Consider the following 24,293-nt stretch of genomic DNA (forward strand, 5'->3'; position numbering starts at 1 on the left):
CCTCCTGCAATTCCTCCAGGGCAAGTCTCAAATCGGGTGAAATAGCGGAAAGAACCACACCCTCATTTAGAATGGTAGTAGGCTCAGTCACATCAAGAGAATCCGCAAAGAAACTCCTAGAGAGGGCATCCGCCTTAATATTCTTAGTGCCTGGAAGAAAGGAGACCACAAAATTAAAACCCTTGAAAAATAAGGCCCACCTAGCCTGTCTAGGATTCAATCGCTTGGCTGATTCGAGATAGATGAAGTTCTTGCGGTCGGGGAGGACCACCACTTGATGTCTGGCTCCCTCCAACCAATGTCTCCACTCTTCAAATGCCTACTTCATAGCCAACAATTCCCGATTCCCAACATCATAATTACATTCAGATGGGGAAAATTTTCAAGAAAAGAAGGCACAAGGATTCATCCTAGAGGTCACCGGATCTCTTTGAGACAAAACGGCTCCTGCACCAGTCTCAGAAGCATCAATCTCCACCTGAAATGAGAGTGAAACATCAGGTTGCCATAGGACAGGAGCAGCAGTGAATCTCCACTTAAGCTCTTGAAACGCCGAGACTGCTTCTGGAGACCAATTCACCACATCAGCGCCCTTTTTGGTGAAATCCGTCAGTGGTTTAACAATACCAGAAAAATTACTTATGAATTTACGGTAGAAATTAGCAAAACCCAAAAATTTCTGGAGAGCCTTCAAGGAAATTGGCTGAACCCAATTATAAATGGCCTGGACCTTGACCGGGTCCATTTCAATAGCAGACGTGGACAAAATGAATCCAAAAAACGAAAACAAAATCTTTTGTACGCCAAAGAGACATTTCGATCCCTTAACATACAGAGCATTTTCTCTCAAAATCCGGAATACAGTCCGAACATGTTCCACATGAGAATCCCAATCATTGGAAAAAATCAAAATATCGTCCAAATAAATTTTCAAAAATGTATCCACAAAATCCCTGAAAATATCATTCATGAAAGATTGGAAGACAGAAGGGGCATTAGTGAGCCCAAAAGGCATCACTAGGTACTCAAGATGCCCCTCAGGAGTATTAAACGCCATCTTCCACTCATCACCGTGCTTGATGCGAATAAGTTTATATGCCCCCTAAAGGTCAAGCCTGGTAAACTAACTAGCACCTTTCACTCTGGAGAATAAATCAGAAATCAGGGGTAATGGATACTGATATTCAACAGTGATTTTATTAAGGAGATGATAGTCAATATATGGCCTTAATGAGCCATCTTTCTTGGCCACAAAGAAAAAGCCGGCACCTAAAGTTGAAGAGGACGGTCTGATATGACCCTTCTCCAATGACTCCTTGATGTAAGATCACATAGCATCATGTTCAGGTACAGATAAGTCGAAAAGCCGACCCTTGGGAAATTTACACCCGGGCACTAACTCGATCGCGCTATCATAACTCCTATGAGGAGGCAAAGACGCGGACTTACTCTAACTAAATACATCAGAGAAATCAGCCAAATAGTCAGGAACATCATGAGACTGGGGAGAGGTGGAGAAAACAGGAGTGTTGACAGGCAATCCCACCATAACATCTTTTACGGTTTCTGCCAGACCTTTCTGAAAAAGAGCCCCTAGGGCCTCATCGTTCCATTTAGTAAGGACCGCCCACTTTTGGAATTTTTGACATTATAACTCTGCCACTTCCTGACCCTGGTTCAATACCAATAAAGTTTTCTCAGCTTGATCAATAACATTAAGTTCATCATACAACAACCCCAGAGCTTGAAAAAATGCATCCACATTATCTAGAATAGGATCCCCAGGTGTTGGGGAAAAAGCCCAGTCCTGAGTGTCGCCGCACAACAGGAAGATGACAATTTTAACCTGCTGCACCGAGTTCCCAGAGAAATTAGGCTTCAAGGCAAAAAACAGTTTACAATTTTTCTTAATGTTCAAAAATTTATACCGATCCCCAGAAAATAAATCAGGAATAGGGAGGGACCTTTGGTTCCACAGCAGACGACCGAGCAAGATAGGCAGAAGTTCCCCGCACTTTAGCAGCAAGCTGCTCAACACGATCGGACAATTGCTTAGTCTCCATTAAAGAAAAAATCCTCCTATGGCCCTCAGAGAAAAAGAGGAAAAAATATATAAAAAATTCTGACACCTTTTTTTTTTCCTTCTTTAGAGTACCCTAGAATCTACAGTTAGGCTGGTGATTCTGTTATGATTAGGTAACCGAGGAGGATAGCTTGGGAATAGGCTGGGCAACCAGATAAAAAGAAAGGTTGGTATCTAAGTGGTTTGCAGACCCCTAACTGACAACACAACTAGAATTAACCGCGGGACGTACAATGCTGGTTGCTGGTGTGGGCAGAATGCCAGGATCGTGGAGTCTGCTGAGCAGGTTCCACTGCGGCCGGAGGGGAATGGGAGACCGCTGATGACTAGGCTCGGGATTCCCACTGTGCAGCACCTGGAACCCGACGCCTAATATTACCGCCCCCCCTCGCTGCACTCAAATGCTGCGATAAGGAGCGGGGTGTGGATATTCTCCACTGGTTCCCAGGTCCAAGCCTCAGGACCATGACCCTTCCAGTCCACCAAATAAAATTTTTTGACACGCACCACCCTGCATCTCACGATGGCATTGACCTCGAACTCATCCGAAGACAGGTCGGATGTCCCAGCAGAAGACTCAGAAAACCGGGACAAGTGGGCAGGCTTAAGGAGAGACATGTGAAAGGCATCAGAAATGGCCAAGTGGGGAGGAAGAGCCAGGCGATAGACCACAGGGTTGACCTGCTCCAGGATCATGAAGGGACCAATTAGAGTTGAGCGACTTTAGTCGGATCGGGTTTCATGAAACAAAATTTGTTTCAGATGAAACTGGTCCGACTAGGGCAAAAAAAGTCGGAGTTTCGTCCGAAACCCGACCCCAATGCAAGTCAATGGGAAATAAAAGTCGGCATTGAGCGAGTGACATTCATCCGCTCAATGCCGACTTTTTTTTCCCATTGACTTGCATTGGGGTCGGGTTTCGGACGAAACTCCGACTTTTTTTTGCCCTAGTCGGACCAGTTTCATCTGAAACAAATTTTGTTTCATGAAACCCGATCCGACTAAAGTCGCTCAACTCTAGGACCAATGTATCGCGGCGAAAACTTGGTGGACTCGGCCCGCAGCCTGATATTTTGGGCAGAGAGCCACACCAAGTTGCCAGGGGCAAAAGTGGGAGCGGGACGCCGATGCGTGTTGGCTGACTCCATCATTCTCTCCTTAGAGGCCCGGATGGCATCCTGAGTGCGATCCCAAAAGTTGCAAGCCTCCACTGCCCAGTCTGCCACCCTGGAATTAGTGGAAGACACTGGCATCGGGACGGGGACGCACGGATGCTGTCCGTAATTAAGGAGGAACGGGGTCTGACCGGTGGAATCAGCTACTGCGTTGTTCAGCGCAAATTCTGCCCATGGCATCCTGCCTGGCCGAGCCAACATGTTGCAGGTATGTGACCAGAGTTTGGTTAGCTCTCTCAACCAACCCGTTCATCCCGGGGTGATAGGCAGAGGACAAATTTAGCTCAATGCTGAGCAGATTGCAGAGCTCCCTCCAAAACCGAGAAGCAAATTGGGGACCCCGGTCACTAACTATCTTGTCCGGCATACTGTGCAAACAAAATACGTGCTTTAGAACAGCGCAGCAAGACCACGGGCAGAAGGCAGTCGCATGAGTGGCACCAGATGCACCATTTTAGAAAAATGATCGGTGACCACCCAGATGACCGTGCTGCCACTGGATTTGGGCAGGCCCACCATAAAATCCATGCTGACCAACTCCCAGGGTCTGTCTGCCACCGGTAATTGGTAAAGTAACCCAGCCGGCCTCTGCCTAGAGGACCTGTTCTGAGCACAGGAAACGCATGCCTGAATGTATTCTCTCGTGTCCCAAGCCATGTGCGGCCACCAATAAGTCCTTGCCAGGAGTTCCGTGGTCCTCCTAGTTCCAAAGTGACCACCCACCCTGGACACGTGAGCCCATGAGAAGACCTCTGGCTGCAGGCGAGGAGGAACAAAGGTCTTACCTGGTGGCACTGACTTCAGAGCTGCCGGGGCCACGGTCCTCAAACTCTCAGAGGGGATGATTAGCCGAGGCTCAGCCTCCTCCTTCTCCGCTGACACCACCGAGCGAGAGAGGGCATCAGCCCGGACATTCTTCTCACTGGACAGATAGTTCAGGGTGAAGCGGAAGCGGGAGAAGAAAAGTGACCACCGGGCTTGGCAAGAGTTCAACCACTGGGCTGTTTGTAAGTACACCAGGTTTTTATGGTCGGTGGTCGGTGTACACCTGAAAGTGGAACCGGGCTCCCTCCAGGAGATGTCTCCACTCAGAAAAGGACAACTTCATTGCTAGCAGCTCCCTGTCCAAGATGGAGTAGATCCTCTCCGCCGGTCAGAAGGTCTTGGAGAAAAAGAAGCAGGGATGCTTCCGACCTTGAGCATCCTTCTGGAAAAGGACTGCTCCTGCACCGACGGACAAGGCATCTACCTCTAGGATAAAAGGTTTATCCACATCGGGACGATGGAGGATAGGAGTGCTGGCAAAATGGGTCTTAAGAGACGAGAAGTGTTATGAATGGGTCACCGAGGAGAAAAAAACAAAACAAGCTAAGTCACAGAAAACCAGAGAGGTTGGTAACTATGCAGATTGCAGATCCCTGATCCTAACCACACAACTAGCAGCAGCTGTGGAGCGTACCTACGATGGTCCTAGACGCTTCGTCACAGCCAGAGGACTAAATAAGCCTGAAGCAAGAAAAGGGGAAAACTAACTTGCTCAAAGCAGACCCCAAAGGAAAGACAGCCCCCACACATGTATTGACGGTGAAACAAGATGAAGGCACAAACACAGGCAGGAAAATAGGCTGAGCAAACGATGGGGCCCAAACTAACTAGAAAGGATAGGAAAGGAAAGACACTGTCTGCAAACGGCAAAAAACCCTACAAAAATAAATTCCAACACTTCTGATAGCAAAATTAACCCTGAAGTCACTAGACTTCTCCCACTATATCAGCAAAAAGAGGCCAATCTAATAAGGGACAAAAAGCAAATTGGCAAATACAGATAAATAAGAGTGGAAATTTAGCGCAACCCCAGCCGGGGCTGGCTGACCACACAAAAAACTGAATAGACCAACAAAATCAAGTGTGAACATAAGCAGAAAAACTTAGCTTTAGATGACTGGAAAAGAGCTGAAAACCAAGACCTGAAAAGCCAGAAGGAATCACCAGCACCAGAATAGGGCGTCGGCTGTCTTAAATCCAGTCTGAGATTCCTGAGGTCCAATCGTCATCCTCATTATCAGGTGGCAGATCTCTACTGATTAAATCAGCCTCACTACCTCCTGTTACCACCAGAGGGAGCCTGGAAGGAGAACTCACAACTGGTGGACCAGAAAATGAACTCACAACAGTACCCCCCTTGAGGAGGGGTCACCGAACCCTCATCCATGCCACCAGGCCGATCAGGATGGGCCCGGTGAAAAGCACGAACCAATCTATTGGCATGAATATCAGAGGCAGAGACCCAAGAATTATCCTCCTGGCCATAACCCTTCCATTTGACCAAATACTGGAGTCTCCGTCTAACCAAACGAGAATCCAATATTTTCTGTACCTCATATTCCACATTGCCTTCAACCAACAAAGGGTCAGGAGGTGCTGCCATAGGAACCACTGGCTCAACAAACCTATTCAACAGAGGTTTGTGAAATATGTTATGGATCTTGAATGTAACTGGAAGAGCCAATCGAAACGAAACAGGATTAAGAATCTCCAAAATCTTATAAGGTCCAATAAATCTTGGCTTAAATTTTGGAGATGCAACCTTCATAGGAATATTCTTAGACGACAACCAAACCATGTCACCCACTTTTAACCGGGGACCAATGGTCCTATGCCGGTTGGAAAATCGCTGGGCCTTTTCCTGAGAGAGTGACAACTTATCCACCACTTGGTCCCATATCTGCTGCATTCTCTCAAACACAGTGTCCACACCTGGGCAGAACGAAGATTCCATTTGCCCTGAAGAGAATCGAGGATGAAACCCAAAATTACAGAAAAAGGGTGACATCAAAGTGGCAGAACTAGCTCTATTGTTCAGTGCGAATTCGGCCAAGGGCAAAAATGAGATCCAATCATCCTGGTCAGCAGATACAAAACATCTCAAATAAGACTCCAAGGTCTGGTTTGTTCTCTCAGTCTGTCCATTGGTCTGGGGATGAAACGTGGAGGAGAAGGATAACTGAATTCACAGATTGGAGCAAAAGGCTTTCCAGAATCTGGAAACAAACTGGACTCCTCTGTCGGACACAGTGTTCTCAGGAATCCCATGTAACCGAACCACCTGTTGTAAAAACAAGGGCACCAACTCTGCGGAAGAAGGCAACTTTGGGAGTGGTACAAGATGGACCATCTTTGAAAATCTATCACAAATCATCCAGATAACAGTCATTCTCTGAGAGACAGGAAGATCAGAAATAAAATCCATTGAGATATGGGTCCATGGCCTCTTGGGCACCGGCAGGGCATCAGCAACCCACTAGAATTAGAACAGGGTTTAGACCGAGAACAAGTCCCACAGGACTGTACAAAATTCCTGACGTCACGAGATAAGGCAGGCCACCAAAAAGACCGACTCACCAAATCTCTGGTACCAAAAATACCTGGATGACCAGCCAATGCGCTATCTTTCCATATAGTAAGGACCGCCCACCTTCGGAATTTTTGACTGTATAACTCTGCAGAATCCTGACCCTGGTTTAATGTCAACAGAGTTCTCTCAGCTTGATCAACAGCATTAGGTTCATCATACAACTACCCCAAGGCTTGAAAAAATGTATCCACATTAGTCAGAATAGGATTTTCAGGTGTCAGAGAAAAAGCCCAATCCTGGGGATCGCCGCGCAGCAAGGAGATGACAATTTTAACCTGCTGCACAGAGCTCCCCGATGAGTTAGGCTTCAAGGCCAAAAATAATTTGCAATTATTCTTAAAATTCAGAAATTTAGACGGATCCCCAGAAAACACATCAGGAGTAGGGAGCTTCGGTTCAGCAGCATGTGACTGAATGAGGTAGGTGGAAATTCCCTGCACTTCAGCAGCAAGTTGCTCCACACGATCAGACAATTGCTTAATCTCCATTAGGAAAATAAAAATCCTCCTACGGCCCCAGAGAAAAAGAGGAAAAATATATATATATATATAAAAAAAAAATTCTGACAGTTTTCTTTTCTTTTTTTTTTTTAACAACTCTCTCCTGCTTTTGAGTACCCTAGAATCTGAGGAAGGCCTGGTGATTCTGTTATGAATGGGTCACCGAGGAGGAAAAAACAAAGCAAGCTAAGTCACAGAAAACCAGAGAGGTTGGTAACTATTCAGATTGCAGATCCCTGATCCTAACCACACAACTAGCAGCAGCCGTGGAGCGTACCTACGATGGTCCTAAACGCTTCGTCACAGCCGGAGGACTAAATAAGCCTGAAGCAAGAAAAGGGGAAAACTAACTGCCCCAAAGCAGACCCCAAAGGAAAGACAGCCCCCACACATGTATTGACGGTGAAACATGATGAAGGCACAAACACAGGCAGGAAAATAGGCTGAGCAAACGATGGGGCCCAAACTAACTAGAAAGGATAGGAAAGGAAAGACACTGTCTGCAATCTGCAAAAAAAACTACACAAATAAAGTCCATCACTTCTGATAGCAAAATTAACCCTGAAGTCACTAGACTTCTCCCACTATATCAGAACTCTGAAATATTCTGAGACAGAGCAAAAAGAGGCCAATCTAATAAGGGACAAAAAGCAAATTGGCAAATACAGATAAATAAGAGTGGAAATTTAGCGCAACCCCAGCCGGGGCTGGCTGACCACACAAAAAACTGAATAGACCAACAAAATCAAGTGTGAACATTAGCAGTAAAACTTAGCTTTAGATGACTGGAACAGTGCTGAATACCAAGACCTGACAAGCCAGAAGGAATCACCAGAATAGGGCGTCGGCTGTCTTAAATCCAGTCTGAGATTCCTGAGGTCCAATCGTCATCCTAATTGTCAGGTGGCAGATCTCTTCTGATTAAATCAGCCTCACTACCTCCTGTTGCCACCAGAGGGAGCCTGGAAGGAGAACTCACAACTGGTGGACCAGAAAAAGAAATCATAACAGAGAAGGCCGCGCAGACCTGTTCCGACAAAATCTTAGGATTGGCTCCCTTTTTGGTGAGGGCAACCAGTGGAGCCACCAGTGTGGAGGAGTGGGGGATGAACTGGCAGTAGTAATTAATGAACCCCAAAAAGTGCTGCACCACTTTGAGAGTGGGGCTCCTGCCAGTCCATTACCACCTGCAATTTGGCAGGATCCATAGCCAACCCCTGGGCCGAGATGATATAGCCCAGGAAAGGCAAAGACTCTTGCTCAAACTGGCACTTCTCCAACTTGGCGAAGAGGGAATTCGCCCGCAAGCGGTCGAAGACCCTACAGACTTCTCTCCGGTGAGAGGCCAAATCTGGAGAGAAGATGAGGATGTCATCCAGAGAGACCACCACTGAGGTGGAGAGCGTATCATGAAAGACATCATTCACGAAGTCCTGGAAGACAGTTGGTGTTTTACAGAGGCCAAAGGGCATGACCAGATACTCATAGTGGCCATCCCTGGTATTAAAGGCTGTCTTCCACTCATCCCCTTCACGTATTAGGTTGTAAGCCCCCCGTAGGTCTAGCTTAGTGAAGATCCGGGCCCCACGCAAGCTGTCGAACAACTCAGTGATCAGGGGAAGAGGATACCTGTTTTTGACAGTTATAGCATTGAGACCTCTGCAATCAATGCACAGACGCAGCTCTTCACTCTTCTTCTGTACGAAGAAGAACCCCGCCACTGCTGGTGACACCGACTTCCTAATAAACCCTCTTGCCAGATTCCCCCGGATGTATTGTGACATGGCCTCCATCTCCAGTAGAGACAGAGGATATATGTGGCCTCGAGGAGGCTCCACGCTTGGCAAAAGGTCTATAGGACAGTCGTAGGGACGATGGATGTGTTTTTTGAGAACACATCCGCGTACTGCTGGTAGTGTCTTGGGAGTGCGGAGAGATCCGCGGGACCCTCGGTGGAGGCTACCTGAACGCAATCCCTGATGCATCTACCCTCGCAGGACTTGCTCCAACCCAGTATTTTCCCCGAGGATCACTCAATATGGGGAGAGTGGCAACGGAGCCAGGGATCTCCCAGGAGAACCTGGTCAATGACCGCGGGCATAATGAGCAGAGACAACGTCTCGTGGTGGGACGGTGAGAGTGAGAGCCCAAGGGGTGCTGTCTGATGTGTGATTTGAGTTGGCAAGGTCATACTATTGACCACCCTAATGATCATGGGAGTGAGGAAGTGGCACCAAGGGCTGTTGGGCGAAGGCCGAGAACATGAAGTTTCCCTCTGCCCCTGAGTCCTCGCAGATCTCTACCTCCCAGGTGGAAGCACCGTTCTCTAACATCCCTCGGAAGGACAGTTTGGAGGAGAAAGTTCCAGTGTCTAGTACACCTCCTCCGACTACCAGCAGACACGATCGTTTCCCAACCACTGAGGGCACCTGTTGACCCGATGACCAGGCTGTCGACACTGGAAATAACGTGTGGAGATTTGCACCGGGCATGACTTGGAGCCGGTGCGAGAAACCTCCATGGCCTCCGGGGGCATGACTCCCAGAGTGGGGGGTCAAGAGGTTTAGAGAAGGCGGGTGCCAACCTAACCCTCGGTCTGGACTGAGGACGCTCCAACCTGCGCTCTGTGAAACGAAGATCTATGCGGGTGGAAACAGTAATCAGCTCCTCCAGACTAACGGGAACCTCCCTGGTGGCTAGAGCATCCTTAACGTGCTCAGCCAAACCTCTCCAGAACACAGGGATGAGTGCTTTCTCATGCCATTCCAGCTCAGAAGCCAGTGTCTGGATCTGGATGACATAATGGCTGACCGAGAAGGGTCCCTGTGTTAGTGCTAATAACTGGAGAGAGGTGTCATGAGTGACCCATGGCCCCAAAAAGACCTGCTTTAGGGACGTTAGGAACTGAGCAGCACCACGCTCCCACAGTGGAGTGGCCCATTCCAAAGCCCTGCCCGACAGGAGGGAAATGATAAACTCCACCTTAGCCCGCTCAGAAGGGAATCGTGTGGCCAGTAACTCAAGGTGGATAGAGCACTGGCTCATGAAACCCCTACAGGTGGCGCTGTCACCCAAGAACTTGTCAGGTAACGGGAGACGGAATAATGTCGGGGCGGACACTGTGTTAGCAGTGTCCAAGGAGGCCTATACTGACCAACGAACTAGGCGCTAGCGATAGATGAGGATCAACACTGTGGCGCTATGCAGTGTTAGAGCTAATGTGCTGACTCTAATTCCTAACCCTAACTCATACGTAATATCCAAGGAGGGGGGAATAATAATGTGTCAGTTACCAGGCTCATTCATCCATCATCATACATACACTAAATACATTAGCCTCAGAGTCTAACATAGCGCATGGCGGGGCGGCCATGCGAGCCCTTTATAGCCATGCCCTTCCTGGACCTTCCTGATCCTTCAGATGGACCAATCAGAACTCGAGAAGGACCTGAGCATGTGACTCCCGATCCCCAATGGGAGATCGTCCCATGAGCATGCTCAGTGGACCGAAGGAAGGACTTAGACTCTGGAGTCCTTTGCTGCTGGACAGGCTGTATTGCCATAACTGGACCAGAGGTGGCAACAGCAACCGAACCCACAATTCTGGTGTGGGCAGAATGCCGGGATCATGGAGTCTGCTGAACAGGCTCCACTGTGGCCGGAGGGGAATGGGAGATGGCTGATGACAAGGCTCAGGATTTCCGCTGTGCAGCGCCCGGAACCTGACATCCAGATGACAGTATCCCAACCTAAGGTCACCCAAAACTTTATTTTTTTTAAATTGTTGATCACGTCCATCCCTTCGCATAAAAGCCCCTTTTCTTCTTCTTACACATGTTTTCAAAACCTGCTTCTGATACATGTACCTCATGGTCAATAACCTAAAAACAATGTAACGTTAATATTTCCCATCGGAGGCACTTGTGATGAAAGTGAGACCCTTCTTCCTTCATCAACCATGGTATCATGCCCCTTGGGCTAATTTTTGGAGACGCTATGGCTATGCCTGGACACTGGGCACTGCAACCTCTATGCTAGTTGTCCTAGCTACGTCATAATTGTTTGGCCCTTCAGACCTGTCTTGCTTCCTTCATCATCTATGATACAGCCCCTAGGGCTAATTTTTTTGAGACACTATGGCTATGCCTGGACACTGGGCACTGCCACCTCTATGCTAGTAGTCCTAGGTACATCATAATTGTTTGGCCCTTCAGACCTGTCTTGCTTCCTTTATCAACTATGACACAGCCCCTTGGCCTAATTTTTGGAGACACTATGGCTATGCCTGGACACTGGGCTCTGCAACCTCTATGCTAGTAGTTCTAGCTACATCATAATTGTTTGGCCCTTCAGACCTGTCTTGCTTCCTTTATCAACTATGACACAGCCCCTTGGCCTAATTTTTGGAGACACTATGGCTATGCCTGGACACTGGGCACTGCAACCTCTATGCTAGTAGTCCTAGCTACGTCTTAATTGTTTGGCACTTCAGACCTGTCTTGCTTCCTTCATCAACTATGAAACAGCCCATTGGGCTAATTTTTGGAGACACTATGCCTATGCCTGGACACTTGGCACTACCACCTCTATGCTAGTAGTCCTAGCTACGTCATAATTGCTTGGACCTTCAGACCTGTCTTGCTTCCTTTATCAACTATGACACAGCCCCTTGGGCTAATTTTTGGAGACACTATGGCTATGCCTGGACACTGGGCTCTGCAACCTCTATGCTAGTAGTTCTAGCTACATCATAATTGTTTGGCCCTTCAGACCTGTCTTTCTTCCTTCATCAACTATGATACAGCCCCTAGGGCTAATTTTTGGAGACACTATGGCTATGCCTTCACATTGGGCACTGGAACTACCATGCTAGTAGTCTACTTTCATAATTGTCTGGCTCTTGAGGTCTCCTCCCTGCATCAACCATGAGACAGCCACTAGGGCTAATGTTTTGAAGACACTATGTCTATGCCTACACATTGGGCAGTGGCAGTGTAACAACAAGGACAGTAGTCCAAGCTTTATAATTGTGAATCCCTTGTGATGATGATGGGTGGCTTCTTCTTGCGTTAATCATCACACAGCCCCTGGGGCAGATCGTTCTCCTTACACCACTTACACACTTAGCTGTCAGAAGGTTGCCTCCATCATCACTCGCTCTTACGACATTCCTGATATAACACTGGCACTGCGTAAGTGGCGTACGAGTCCCGCTCTCTGGCGAAATACCACAGGACTTCAAATAGTGTTTGGACATTCTAGTGAAGCAGTGGTGTAAAACCACTCGTGCAGCCCCTGACCAAGTGCCCCCATGTTATATACATTTGTTTACAGCATACTTTTTGATAACATTTAGACATTTTTTGCCTTTTCCTCAGCCTCCAGACTGCTTTGTAGGGTCCAGCAGACAATTATTCGCATTTTCCATTGACTATCATTGGACTCGCTATTCGTACAGAATACCCAAGTATTAAGATATACTCGGTACGAGTATAGCGAGTCCGAATACTTCAGTACTCGCTCATCCCTAATAGTGTGTACTACTCCCTTCAGAGGAGAGCACAAACAGGCTCTAGCCAGAGTAGAAAGAGAAGTGGGAGGCCCCGCTGCACAACTGAGCAACAAGACAACTACATTAGATTCTGTCATTTAAGAAATCGATGCCTCACATGTCTTCAGCTGGCAGCTTCATTAAATAGTACACGCAAAACGCCAGTGTCAACGTCTACAATGAAGAGGCGACTCTGGGATGCTGGCCTTCAGGGCAGAGTGCAAAGAAAAAGCCATATCTCAGACATGCTAATAAAAGGAAAAGATTAATATGGACAAAAGAACACAGACATTGGACAGAGGAAGATTGGTAAAAAGTGTTATGGACAGACGAATCCAAGTTTGAGGTTTTTGGATGACACAGAAGAACATTTGTGAGACGCAGAACAACTGAAAAGATGCTTGAAGAGAGCCTGACGCCATATGTCAAGCATGGTGGAGGTAATGTGATAGTCTTGGATTGCTCTGGTGCTGGTAAAGTGGGAGATTTGTGCAAGGTAAAAGGGATTTTGAAAAAGGAAGGCTATCACTCCATTTTGCATCACCATGCCATACCCTGTGAACAGCGCTTGATTGGAGCCAGTTTCATCCCACAACAGGACAATGACCCAAAGCACACCTCCAAATTATGCAAGAACTATTTAGGGAAGAAGCGGGCAGCTGGTATTCTATCTGTAATGGCGTGGCCAGCGCAGTCACCAGATATCAACCCCATTGAGCTGTTGTGGGAGCAGCTTGACCATATGGTATGCAAAAAGTGTCCATCAAGACAAACCAACTTGTGGGAGGGGCTTCTGGAAGTATGGGGTGAAATTTCTCCTGATTACCTCAGCAAATTAACTGCTAGAATGACAAAGGTCTGCAATGCTGGAATTGCTGCAAAAGGAGCATTCTTTGACGAAAGCAAAATTTAAAGGAGAAAATCATAATTTCAAATAAAAATCTTTTTTTTGAACATTATCAATGTCTGGACTAGATTTTAAATTCATTTGGCAACTCATTTGATTAATATAAGTATGAGTTTTCATGGAAAACACAAAATTGTCTGTGTGACCCCAAACTTTTGAACGGTAGTGTATATATGCTATAGAAGCGATTAGTCTGCAAAAAATGAAAGTCCCATAGTGGAACAAACTCAAAGTAAAAAAGTAAAAAAAAAAAGTTTTTAAATCATTCTACAAAAAAATAAAATAAAGTGAAGGAAATAATTATGTCATCCCTTGCTGATTTTGTAAGTTTCCCCACTGAAAAAAGACATGAGCAGTCTATAATTTTTAGGGTGGGTTAATTTCAACATTGACAGAATATCAAAAATAAAGTCCAGAAAATCACATTGCATAAATTATATCCATTTATTTGCATTTTGCAGTGAGAAATAAGTATTTGATCCCTCTGGAAAACAAGACTTAATAATTGATGGCAAAACTCTTGCTGACAAGCACAGCAGTCAGATGCTTTTTGTAGTTGATGATGAGGTTTGCGCACATGTCAGGAGGAATTTTGCTCCACTAATCTTTGCAGATCATCTCTAAATCATTAAGATTTTGAGGCTGTTGCTTGGCAAATCGGAGCTTCAACTCCTTCCATAAGGTTTCTATGGGATTAAGGTCTGGAGACTGGCTAGGCCACTCCATGACCTTAATGTCCATCTTTTTGAGCCACTCCTTGGTTGTTTTGGCTGTATCTTATGGGTTATTATCTTACTGGAAGACCCAGCCATCCATATTTAATGTCTTCTGGAGGGAAGGAGGTTGTCACTCAGAATTTCATGGTGCATGGCTACATCCGATCTCCCATTGATGTGGTGAAATAGGCCTGTGCCCTTAGCAGAGAAACATCCCCAAAACATAATGTTTCCACCTCCATGCTTGACAGTGGGGACAATGTTCTTTGGGTCATAGGCAGCATTTCTCTTCCTCCAAATACGGCGAATTGAGTTAATGCCAAAGACCTCAATTTTTTTTCTCATCTGACCACAGTACCTTCTCCAAATCACTCACAGAATCATTCAGGTGTTCATTGGCAAACTTCAGACGGGCCTGCACGTGTGCCTTGAGTTGAAAGTGTTCAGAATTGCAAAAAATGCAATTGCCGTCATTAATGTACAAACCACCTTGTACTCTTCCTTAAGGTAAAAGGTAAAAGGGTTAATGTTTGCACACATCTTAGCGCTTAGGCCTGTGTCCCTCTTGCAACTGCAAAGAGAGAAAGTTGCGCGAGTCTCTCGCCTCAATACCCGACACTGCCGGCGGCGGTTTGGATTGGAGCATTCAGCTGCATAGAAATTCATGCAGCCACACACTCCAGTCTCAAGTGCCGGCGGCAGTGCCGGGTGTTGAGGCTAGAGACTCACGCAACTTTCTCACATTGCAGTTGCACGTGAGATACCGGCCTTACACTGTGCTTCTGCACTCTTTATATTGCACTTTTTACATTATATGTTTGATCTAGGCATCACATCTAGTTGTCATGAACTTTTCATTTTGACGCAATAATCGTATTGGTAGATATAATATTAACAATACAAGCGTGATCACACTACAGCACTGCAGAATGTTTTTGATGACTTTTTATGTAATAATTTACCTTTGCCTTGGAACCATTAAATGATTTCATAAACAAGTGTCTGGGTAAGTGGCTGCTAATTAGGCGAGGGTGTTCCTCACTTTGTTGTAGCTTTTTGCCATAATCCGAGTCTTCAATCCAAGGTACTCTTTCCCAGTTCGGTACAGTATTGCTCCAGGTTGGGTCTCCATTCTTTTGAATGAGGCTTAAAATTTCAATCATCCATGTGGTACCTAATAATGTTATAAAGAGCAAAAAGAAAAAAAATATATAATGTTAACATTTGAGAAATTCTAGGTCTTAGATGATCTCTGAGCATTTGTACAAGACATTTACATTTCTGGTGCCAGATCTGAATACGACTTATATGACACATACTCAAATATATATTAAATGACACAATAAATTATAAAAAAATAATACACATCTACAAATAAGATACGTGGAAGAAGCCAATTTGAACTCAGAAATGCATCTTCTTACTTGTAAACCATCTGTGGTTGACATTTTTTGTAGTCAGGATGTACAAGGATTATTGACGATTGAATGATTGGATCTGAGACAAGCTCAAAACCTTATACAATGACCCTAACTTTTACCGTTCGCTCACACTAGCGTCTAAAAAATCGGCCCCATTCTCAATTAGAAAAGTTGTACTAGTGGTTTACCTTTTGTCATGCGAGTGCAATGAGAATGTGCCATCATTTTCTTGTCTGAGAACCATATACAATCCGTTAGCAATGCGTTTTTACAAACATCTATTACATACTATAATACACTATGTAAATTTAAAAGATAGTTGACAAAAAAAGCAATCATATATAAAGATATATATTCAAAGATTATAGAACGATATAAAATATATACATAATAAATAGAATAGATACAGTGGCTAGCAAAAGTACTCCTATTCACCCCTTGATATTTTTTGTTTTTTCCCACTGCACAACCTTTTTTTAGGGTTTGCATCAATTCATGTAAAGAGCATGCCTACAACTCTGACTATTTGGTTTTCTTTTCATTGTGAAACATACAATAAACAGGACAAAATAAATGAAAACTTCAGTGTGAATAACTATTCACCCACTTAAGGTCAGTACTTTGTGGAACCTCCTTTTGCAGCAATTACAGCTGCAAGTCGCTTTGGATAAGTCTCCATGAGCCTTACACATCTTGCCACTGAGATTTTTGTCCAATCCTTAAGGCAAAACTGTCCCAGCTCCTTCAGGTTAGGTGATTTCCTTTGATGAACAGCAGTCTTCAAGTTTGACCAGAGATTCTTAATTGGATTAAGGTCTGGGCTTTGAGTAGGGCACTCCAAAACCTTTACATATATCCCCTTAAACCACTGTAGTGTTGCTTTAGCAGTAAATTTTGAGTCATTCTCTTGTTGGAAGGTGAACCTCCATCCTGTTCTAAAATCACTAACAGACTGAAACAGGTTTTGCTCAAGAATGTACATGTATTTTGCACCATCAATTGTCTTATTGATGCAGACCATGTTCCCTGTCCCTGCTGCTGAAAAACATCTCCACAGCATGATCCTGACACCACCATGTTTAGCTGTGGGGATTGTGTTCTTGGGGTGATGAATTGCATTGGTTTGACTCCAGACATAGTATTTACCTTATTGGCTAAAATGTTCAATTTTGGTCTCATCTGACCACAGCACCTTCTCATAGACATTTGGAGCATCTCCCATGTATCTTTTGGCAATCTCAAAATGAGCCTTACAATTTTTTGTGTGTATGTAAAGGTTTTTTTCTGTTTACTCTTCCTTAAAGGCCACCTCTATGGAGTGTATGGTTTATTGTGGTTGTAAAGACAGACTCTTCACTTGGGAACTCTGCAGTTCCTTCAGGATCACGTTTGGTTTCCGATGACTTTCTGATTAATGCTTTCCCTGTGCCAGGCTGAAAGTTGTGGTAGACAGCCCTTTCATCAGGTTTGTTGTGGTACCTTGTTCTTTCCATTTGATGATAGTAGATTTGATGGTGCTTTGGTGGATCATCAGAGATTGAGGTATTTTTTTCTAGCCCAACCCTGACTTGTACTTTGTAAATAAAAGTCCCTGAATTGTTTGGAGAGCTCCTTGGTCTTCATGGTGTTGTTTGGTAAGTGGTTCTCCTGGATAAATGGTGTTGCAGCCTCTGTGGCCTTTCAGAAAAGTTGTGGATTTAATCACAGACCATGTGACACTTACATTGCACACAATTGGACTTCCTTGTGAGTATAATAATTCTAGTTGGGGGTCCCTATAGCTACCCCCGAAGTCTAAGCTGGTGGTTGCGCTTGCTCTGACACTCGGTTGTTCGATGTACATATGAACATGGGTCGTCCGGAGTCAGATGCTAAGCCAAACGGGAGTTCCCACCCTACACTGTCTGCCTAGACACACAATCGCAGTGCTAGTAGCTGCACACGTGAACACAGGGGGTAACATATCCACCAACACACCAAACACATGATCTTACGCTGATGCACGCTGCAGGGAACATTTTATACATTCCCTTTCAAGTCCAGTCAAACAGAACCTTACTCGTGGACCAATCTGGAACTGCCAAGACTGACCATCAATGAGAGGTCGCCACTTCAAGAGCATGCTCAGTATGGTGATTTCTGGACTTAGCCTCTGGAACGCCTGTTCGCCGCTGCCTATTGCTAGTTACTATAGCTTTGGCTGGAGAACCATCAGTAACCAAGTGAACAGCATGAATCTGAGCAAGATGCTGAGTCTGACATCTTGGCTGAGCAGCTCCCACTGCGGCCAAAGCAAAATGGGAGACCATAAAAACAGACAAGGATTGGGATCTACCTCATGCAGTGGGATAAAGTTCACTTTTTTTCTCATTAATGTACACTGTGCACACCATCTTGAATGAAAAAAACAAAAATGTAGAAATTTTTGCACATTTAAAAAAAAAAAAATTGAAATATCACATGGTCATAACTATTCAGACCCTTTGCTCAGTATTGAGCAGAATCACCCTTTTGAGTTTGTACAGCCATGAGTCTTCTTAGCAATGATGCAACGTGTTTTTCACACCTGCCATTCTTCCTTGCAGATCCTCTCCAGTTCCATCAGGTTGGATGGTGAACGTTGGTGGACAGCCATTTTCAGGTCTCTCCAGAGATGCTCAATTGGATTTAGGTCAGGGCCAGGGACAGGCTGGGCCAGTCAAGAATGTTGAGTTGTTCTGAAGCCACTCCTTTGTTATTTTATCTGTGTATTTGGTGTCATTGTCTTGTTGGAAGGTGAACCTTCGGCCAAGTCTGAGGTCCAGAGCACTCTGGAAGAGGTTTTCATCCAGAATATCTTTGTACTTGGCAACATTCATATTTCCTTCAATTGCAACCAGTCTTTCTGTCATTGCAGCTGAGAAACACCACCATAGCATGATGCTGCCACCACCATCTTTCACTGTTGGGATTGTAACGGGCAGGTGATGAGCAGTTCCTGGTTTTCTCCACACATACCACATAGAATTATCACCAAAAATTTCTATCTTTGTCTCATCAGACCAGAGAATCTTATTTCTCATAGTCTAGGAGTCCTTCATGTGTTTTTTTTATCAAACTCTATGCATGCTTTCATAAGTCTGGCACTGAGGAGATGCTTCCATCAGGCCACTCTGCCATAAATTCCAGACTGGTGGAGGGCTGCAGTGATAATGCATATGTAGAGCAAAGTCACAGTGATCTTGGGGTTCTTCTTTACCTCTCTCACCAAGGCTCTTCTCCTATGATTGCTCAGTTAGGCAGTATAGCCAGGTCTAGAAAGACTTTTGGTGGTCCCAAAATTCTTCCATTTAAGGATTATTGAGGCCAATATGCTCTTAGGAACTTTAAGTACAGCAGAAATTCTATTGTAACCTTGGCCAGATCTGTGCCTTGCCACAATTCTGTCTCTGAGCACCTTGGCCAGTTCCTTTGACCTCATGATTCTCATTTGGTCTGACATGCACTGTGTGCTGTGAGGTCTTATATAGACAGGTGTGTGCCTTTACAAATCAAGTACTATCAGTTTAATTAAACACAGCTGGGCTCCAATGAAGGAGTAGAACCATCTCAAGGAGGAACTCAAGGAAATGGACTGCATGTGACCTAAATATGAGTGTCTGAGCAAAGGGTCTGAATACTTATGACCATGTAATATTTCAACAATTTTTTTGGTCCATTTTCTCCTGCTACCTTTGCTAAAATAAAAAATTTGGTGCTAACAGATGATTTTTGAGGAAAAAATGTGCAGATTTTACTTTTATTGTTTGAGGGTGCCATGACCCAATGGGAGAGCCCCTGAGGTGCCAGAACAGTAGAACGCTCCATAAGTGGCCCCATTTTAAGAACTACATCTCTCAATGAATTAACTTAGGGGTGTAATGATGATGTTGATACCAAGGGTGTGTCACAGAATTTTATACCATTGGGCAGTGAAGAAAAAATAATTACATTTTTACCAAAAAAATTTTGTTTTAACCCCAGATGTAACATTTTCACAAAAGATGTGGGTAAAATTGGCAATAGAATGTGTCCAACAATTTCTGCTGAATATAGGGATACACTATATGTGGCTGTACAGTACTGCTTAGCCATATGTAGAGTCTTGCTAAGGATGGAGCGCTATTTGCCTCCTGGATGCAGATTTTCCTAGAATAGTTTGCAGACTCCATATACAGAGCCCTCTAAGTGCTAGAGAGCAGAATCCCCCACAAGTGTCTCCATTTTGGAAATTATATTCCTACCAAATGTGAATGCTAAAGATGGTTTATGCATGCTGGGGCTCAGAAGCAAGAGGGGCATTTGGATTTGTGAGCACAGAATTTGCTGACTTTCTGTTGGCTTTTCCATAGCCTTTGTGCAACCAGTAACATGGAAGCCTCCTATATATCTGTTAACAGATGACAGACCTGAGGGGAGACTTTTTTTGCGGGATTGAGTTAAAGCATTTACTGGGAACATTTATCATAATGCTTGTGATCACCTTTATCTGGCACTCTACGCTGAGCACATACTTTGGGATTTCCATCTAAATCACTGAGCTACATGACAGATGAAACCCCTGAGGTATCCATTCACTACAATGAGGCAGCAGAGTTACTCTGGACTCCATCTGGCCTCTGTTCAGCTTCGTCCTTCCTTTAAGAGATTCACAAAACTATGGTAGGATGCGTTTTAATGCACAACGAAAAAGACGGACACCGCCGTCTCACAGGTCCTATGGCATTCACAGTGCCTCCATTTGCCTCATTATAGGGAATCTTCTGCCAGTGGTTCTGTCTGAGTCACAAATTTAAGAGATTTGCTTGGAAACTCCAATGCAAGAGCTCAGCGTAGAGTGCAGGATAAATATGCACTGAGCCTTACTGCAATCTTTGGGAGGCAGAATGAACAACTCCTCATCAGGTGAAGAATTGGTGTTATTTATTTTTTATGCTGTTCCTCATGTGTTATAAGTGATTAGGTGACTTTATTTTTCGGGACAGTGTGATTACAGCGATACCAGACTTATATCCTTTTTTTATGTTTATCTTCTCTCACACACTAAATTTGCTTTTTTGCAAGAAGAAGTTTTTGCATCGCCATATTTTGAGAGATATAATTTTTCCATATGTTTGCACAAAGAGTCACATGAGGGCTTGCTTTTTGCAGGACAAGATAACATTTTATTGGTACCATTTTCGGGCACATCACTTTTTTTATCGCTTTCTATTCCGATTTTTGTGGCGGCAGAATGAACAAAAAACATCAATTCAGGATTTTTTTTCCTCCATTTTGCGTGTGGTAAAACTGATAAAGCAACTTTATTCTTCGGGTTAGTAAGATTACAGCGATGCCACATTTATATCATTTTTTATGTTTTGGTGGTTTTACACAATGAAAACTTTTATAGAAAAAACATTTTTTTTGCATCGCTTTATTCTGAGAGCTATAACTTTTTTATTTTTCCACTGAGGGAGCTGTATGGTGGCTTGTTTTTTGCAGGAGAATATGGCTGTCAGGACCCCATGACTGACCTGACAAGGAACGGACACGGGTCCTGTGCAAAGCCGAACGGGTAGGATGGGTGGTATCACGGGCACAGCAAACCAACTCACTCGGATCCGTGCAGGTCCTGTGTCAAGCAGGGGACAGCAGCGTAATGGTGCTTAGGAAGCAAGTGATGCCCGACCACTGACTAACAGAACCTGCGGTACATGACCACAAGAGGTGAGGCCAAGCACGGAGACCCTGCTATCTGGAGTAAGGAGCATTGCAGGATGGGTTACAAGGGGATCCAAATGAGAAATGCTGACAAGCGTAGCTCCCCTGCTGCCATTTCCCATGGTGGCTTACCATTCACCCAATCTCTGAGACCCACAAGCAGACCTGGGGGTGGAGTGGGCTTACTCGTGTCTCCACAGTGCACTTTCCAGGTCATCCCCCCAGTTCCATCACTCTCATTCCCTTCTTTTGAGGTCCACAGCATAAGGCTCTTCTGTCCCCTCCCCCTCTTAGTAGCGGTCATATACTTGCCCCCCAGGCTCACCCACCCACTTCCTTGACCACTTCTCAGCCTGGCTGCCGCAATTCATGTCCTCAGAACTACTAACCCTAATCCTGGGAGACTTCAACATCCCCATTAACAGCCCCACTTCCACAGCTGTATCCCTGCTTCTATCACTAACCTCTTCTCTTGGCCTCTCACAGCTCTCAAACTCTGAGACACACAAAGACGCTAACACCCTTGATCTGGTCTTTGTCCAGCTCTGCTGAATCTCCTACCTAAATAACTCACCACTTCCCCTCTCTGACCACAACATTCCCTCTTTCACCTCACAAATCCTTGCCCACCCCTGCACACTCCTACCTACCACACATTCACAAATCTACAAGCCATTAACCCTCAGACATTTTCAGACTCCCTACAATCTTCCCTTTCCCCAATCTCCTCTTTTTCCTGTCCTGATCTGGCTGTTCATCACTACAATGACACTCTTAGAAGCACCCATGACCAGATAGCGCCCCTCACCCTCAGAATCTCCAAACACAGAGACTAACAGCCCTGGCTCACATCGCAAACTCGACTTCTCCAGCGATGCTCTAGGAGTGCTGAACGCCGATGGAGAAAAACCCGTACACCAGCAGACTTTATCCACTTCACATTTATGTTAAGAACATATAACTCTGTCCTTCACCTCGCCAAACAGACCTACTTCACCTCCCTGATCTCCTCACTAGCCAACAACCCCAAGAAACTTTTTGACACCTTTCACTCCCTCCTCAGGCCAAAAGCACAAGCCCCTAACACAGGTATTTGTGCTGATGACTTGGCCCCCCACTTTATAGAGAAAATAGATAATATCCGTCAGGAAATCAGCTGCCAACCACCAAGTACTGTGACTCCCATCCCTCCTTGCATTTCTCCTGGCTCACTTTCCACATTTGATCCCATCACAGAAGAAGTCTTCATACTCCTCTCTTCTTCTCCTCCAACTACATGAACTACTGACCCCATTCCCTCACATCTCCTCCAGTCTCTCTCTTCAGTCGTCACAACTCACCTAACTATAATCTTTAATCTATCCCTCTCCTCGGGCATTTTCCCATCCTCCTTCAAACACTCTATTGCTACTCCATTACTAAAGAAATCTGCTCTCAACCCATCCTGCACAAAAACTACAGACCAGTCTCCAATCTCCCCTTCATCTCTAAACTTTTTGAGCGCCTAATCTACTCCCGCCCTACCAGTTACCTCTCCCCTCACTCCCTCCTAGATCCTTCACAGGCCGGCATCCGCCCCCTACATTTGACTGAAACTGCACTCAAAGTTACCAATGATCTTCTGACAGCAAAATGCAACAGTGAACACTCTCTGCTCATTCTTCTCGACCTTTCTGAAGCTTACTACACTGTTGACCACTGTCTTCTACTCTCTAGGCTCCAGTCACTAGACATTAAGGACCCCGCTCTCTCCTGGTTCTTTTCCTATCTTTCTGACCGATCCTTCAGTGTTTTGCTCGCTGGCTCCACATCATCTCCTTTTCCTCTCACTGTCGGGGTACCTCAGGCCAACTCCCACTCCTGACTCCAAGACTTCTCCCGCACTTCGCCAATCCTCTGGAATGCTCTACCCCAGGAAATTAGGACTATTCACAATTTGCACAGTTTTAGGTTCTCCCTCAAAATGCATCTGTTCAGAGCAGCCTATCACGTTCACTAATCACAGCCATTCTATGTGTAAGTGTGCGTATGTAGCCATTCACTATCTCCATCCATCCTTCACTCCCTCAAGATGGCTGGACCATCATTGCAAATACACCATTGTAAATACACACCTGTACTCTGTATCTCCCTCATCTCATTGTAGATTGTAAGCTCTCACGAGCAGGGGAAGCTTATTTTGCTTTAATTATTGTATTGTTAACGTTGTTACTTATGACTTGTGCTTTGAAACTGTTAAACTGTAAAGCGATGCAGAATATGTTGGCGCTATATAAATAAAGATTATTATTATTATTTAAGCGCCAAGAGAGAAGCATAATACGGTGACAGCATGGGTCAGAGCACCAGGGAGCCAATACCAGTACAGAATGAATAGAAAAAGGGATAACCAGAGAACAAGCCAGAGTCAATACTGAGATAGCCACAGACAGAACCGTAACAGAGGACAAAAGCAATGTGAGGGAAAGACCGTGTCAAAAACGGGATATACACTCAGAAACGCAGACGCAAGGCAAAGACACACAAATGCACACGGTCACTTAACTCAGCCAAGGGCAAAAGTATAACTGACAGGGATGCAAGCCTAGAGCGGCCATAAAAAGCCCTGCCCAGTTCAAAATGAGGCCTCATGCATTAACCCCCGAGGTTCCTGCTCAGATCCTAACTATAGGATCATGACAGTGGCGTTTTCAGTGATACTATTTTTATTTACATTCGTCTTTTTGATCGCGTTTTATTACACTTTTTCCAAGCAGTATGATGAGAAAGCATCTGCCGTCATTTAACTATCACTGCGTGTTTAC

The 24,293-nt window shown here is 45.1% G+C and overlaps 1 protein-coding gene across 2 annotated transcripts in view; it reads right to left on the reverse strand.

Annotated features, from left to right (window-relative positions):
• The window catches only part of LOC141050264 (sulfotransferase 2B1-like), a 163,683-nt gene that overhangs the window by 55,491 nt on the left and 83,899 nt on the right, over positions 1-24,293 (reverse strand). For both annotated transcript variants that reach the window (XM_073547147.1, XM_073547145.1), the window contains one exon: positions 15,310-15,521. In XM_073547147.1, coding sequence (XP_073403248.1) covers positions 15,310-15,510 — 201 coding nt within the window. In that variant the 5' untranslated portion in view covers positions 15,511-15,521. The remainder of the gene's footprint in view (positions 1-15,309; positions 15,522-24,293) is intronic.

The sequence above is a fragment of the Dendrobates tinctorius genome, unplaced genomic scaffold, assembly GCF_039654945.1.
Source record: "Dendrobates tinctorius isolate UK_male_01 unplaced genomic scaffold, ASM3965494v1 ptg000151l, whole genome shotgun sequence".
NCBI classification, from domain to species: domain Eukaryota; kingdom Metazoa; phylum Chordata; class Amphibia; order Anura; family Dendrobatidae; genus Dendrobates; species Dendrobates tinctorius.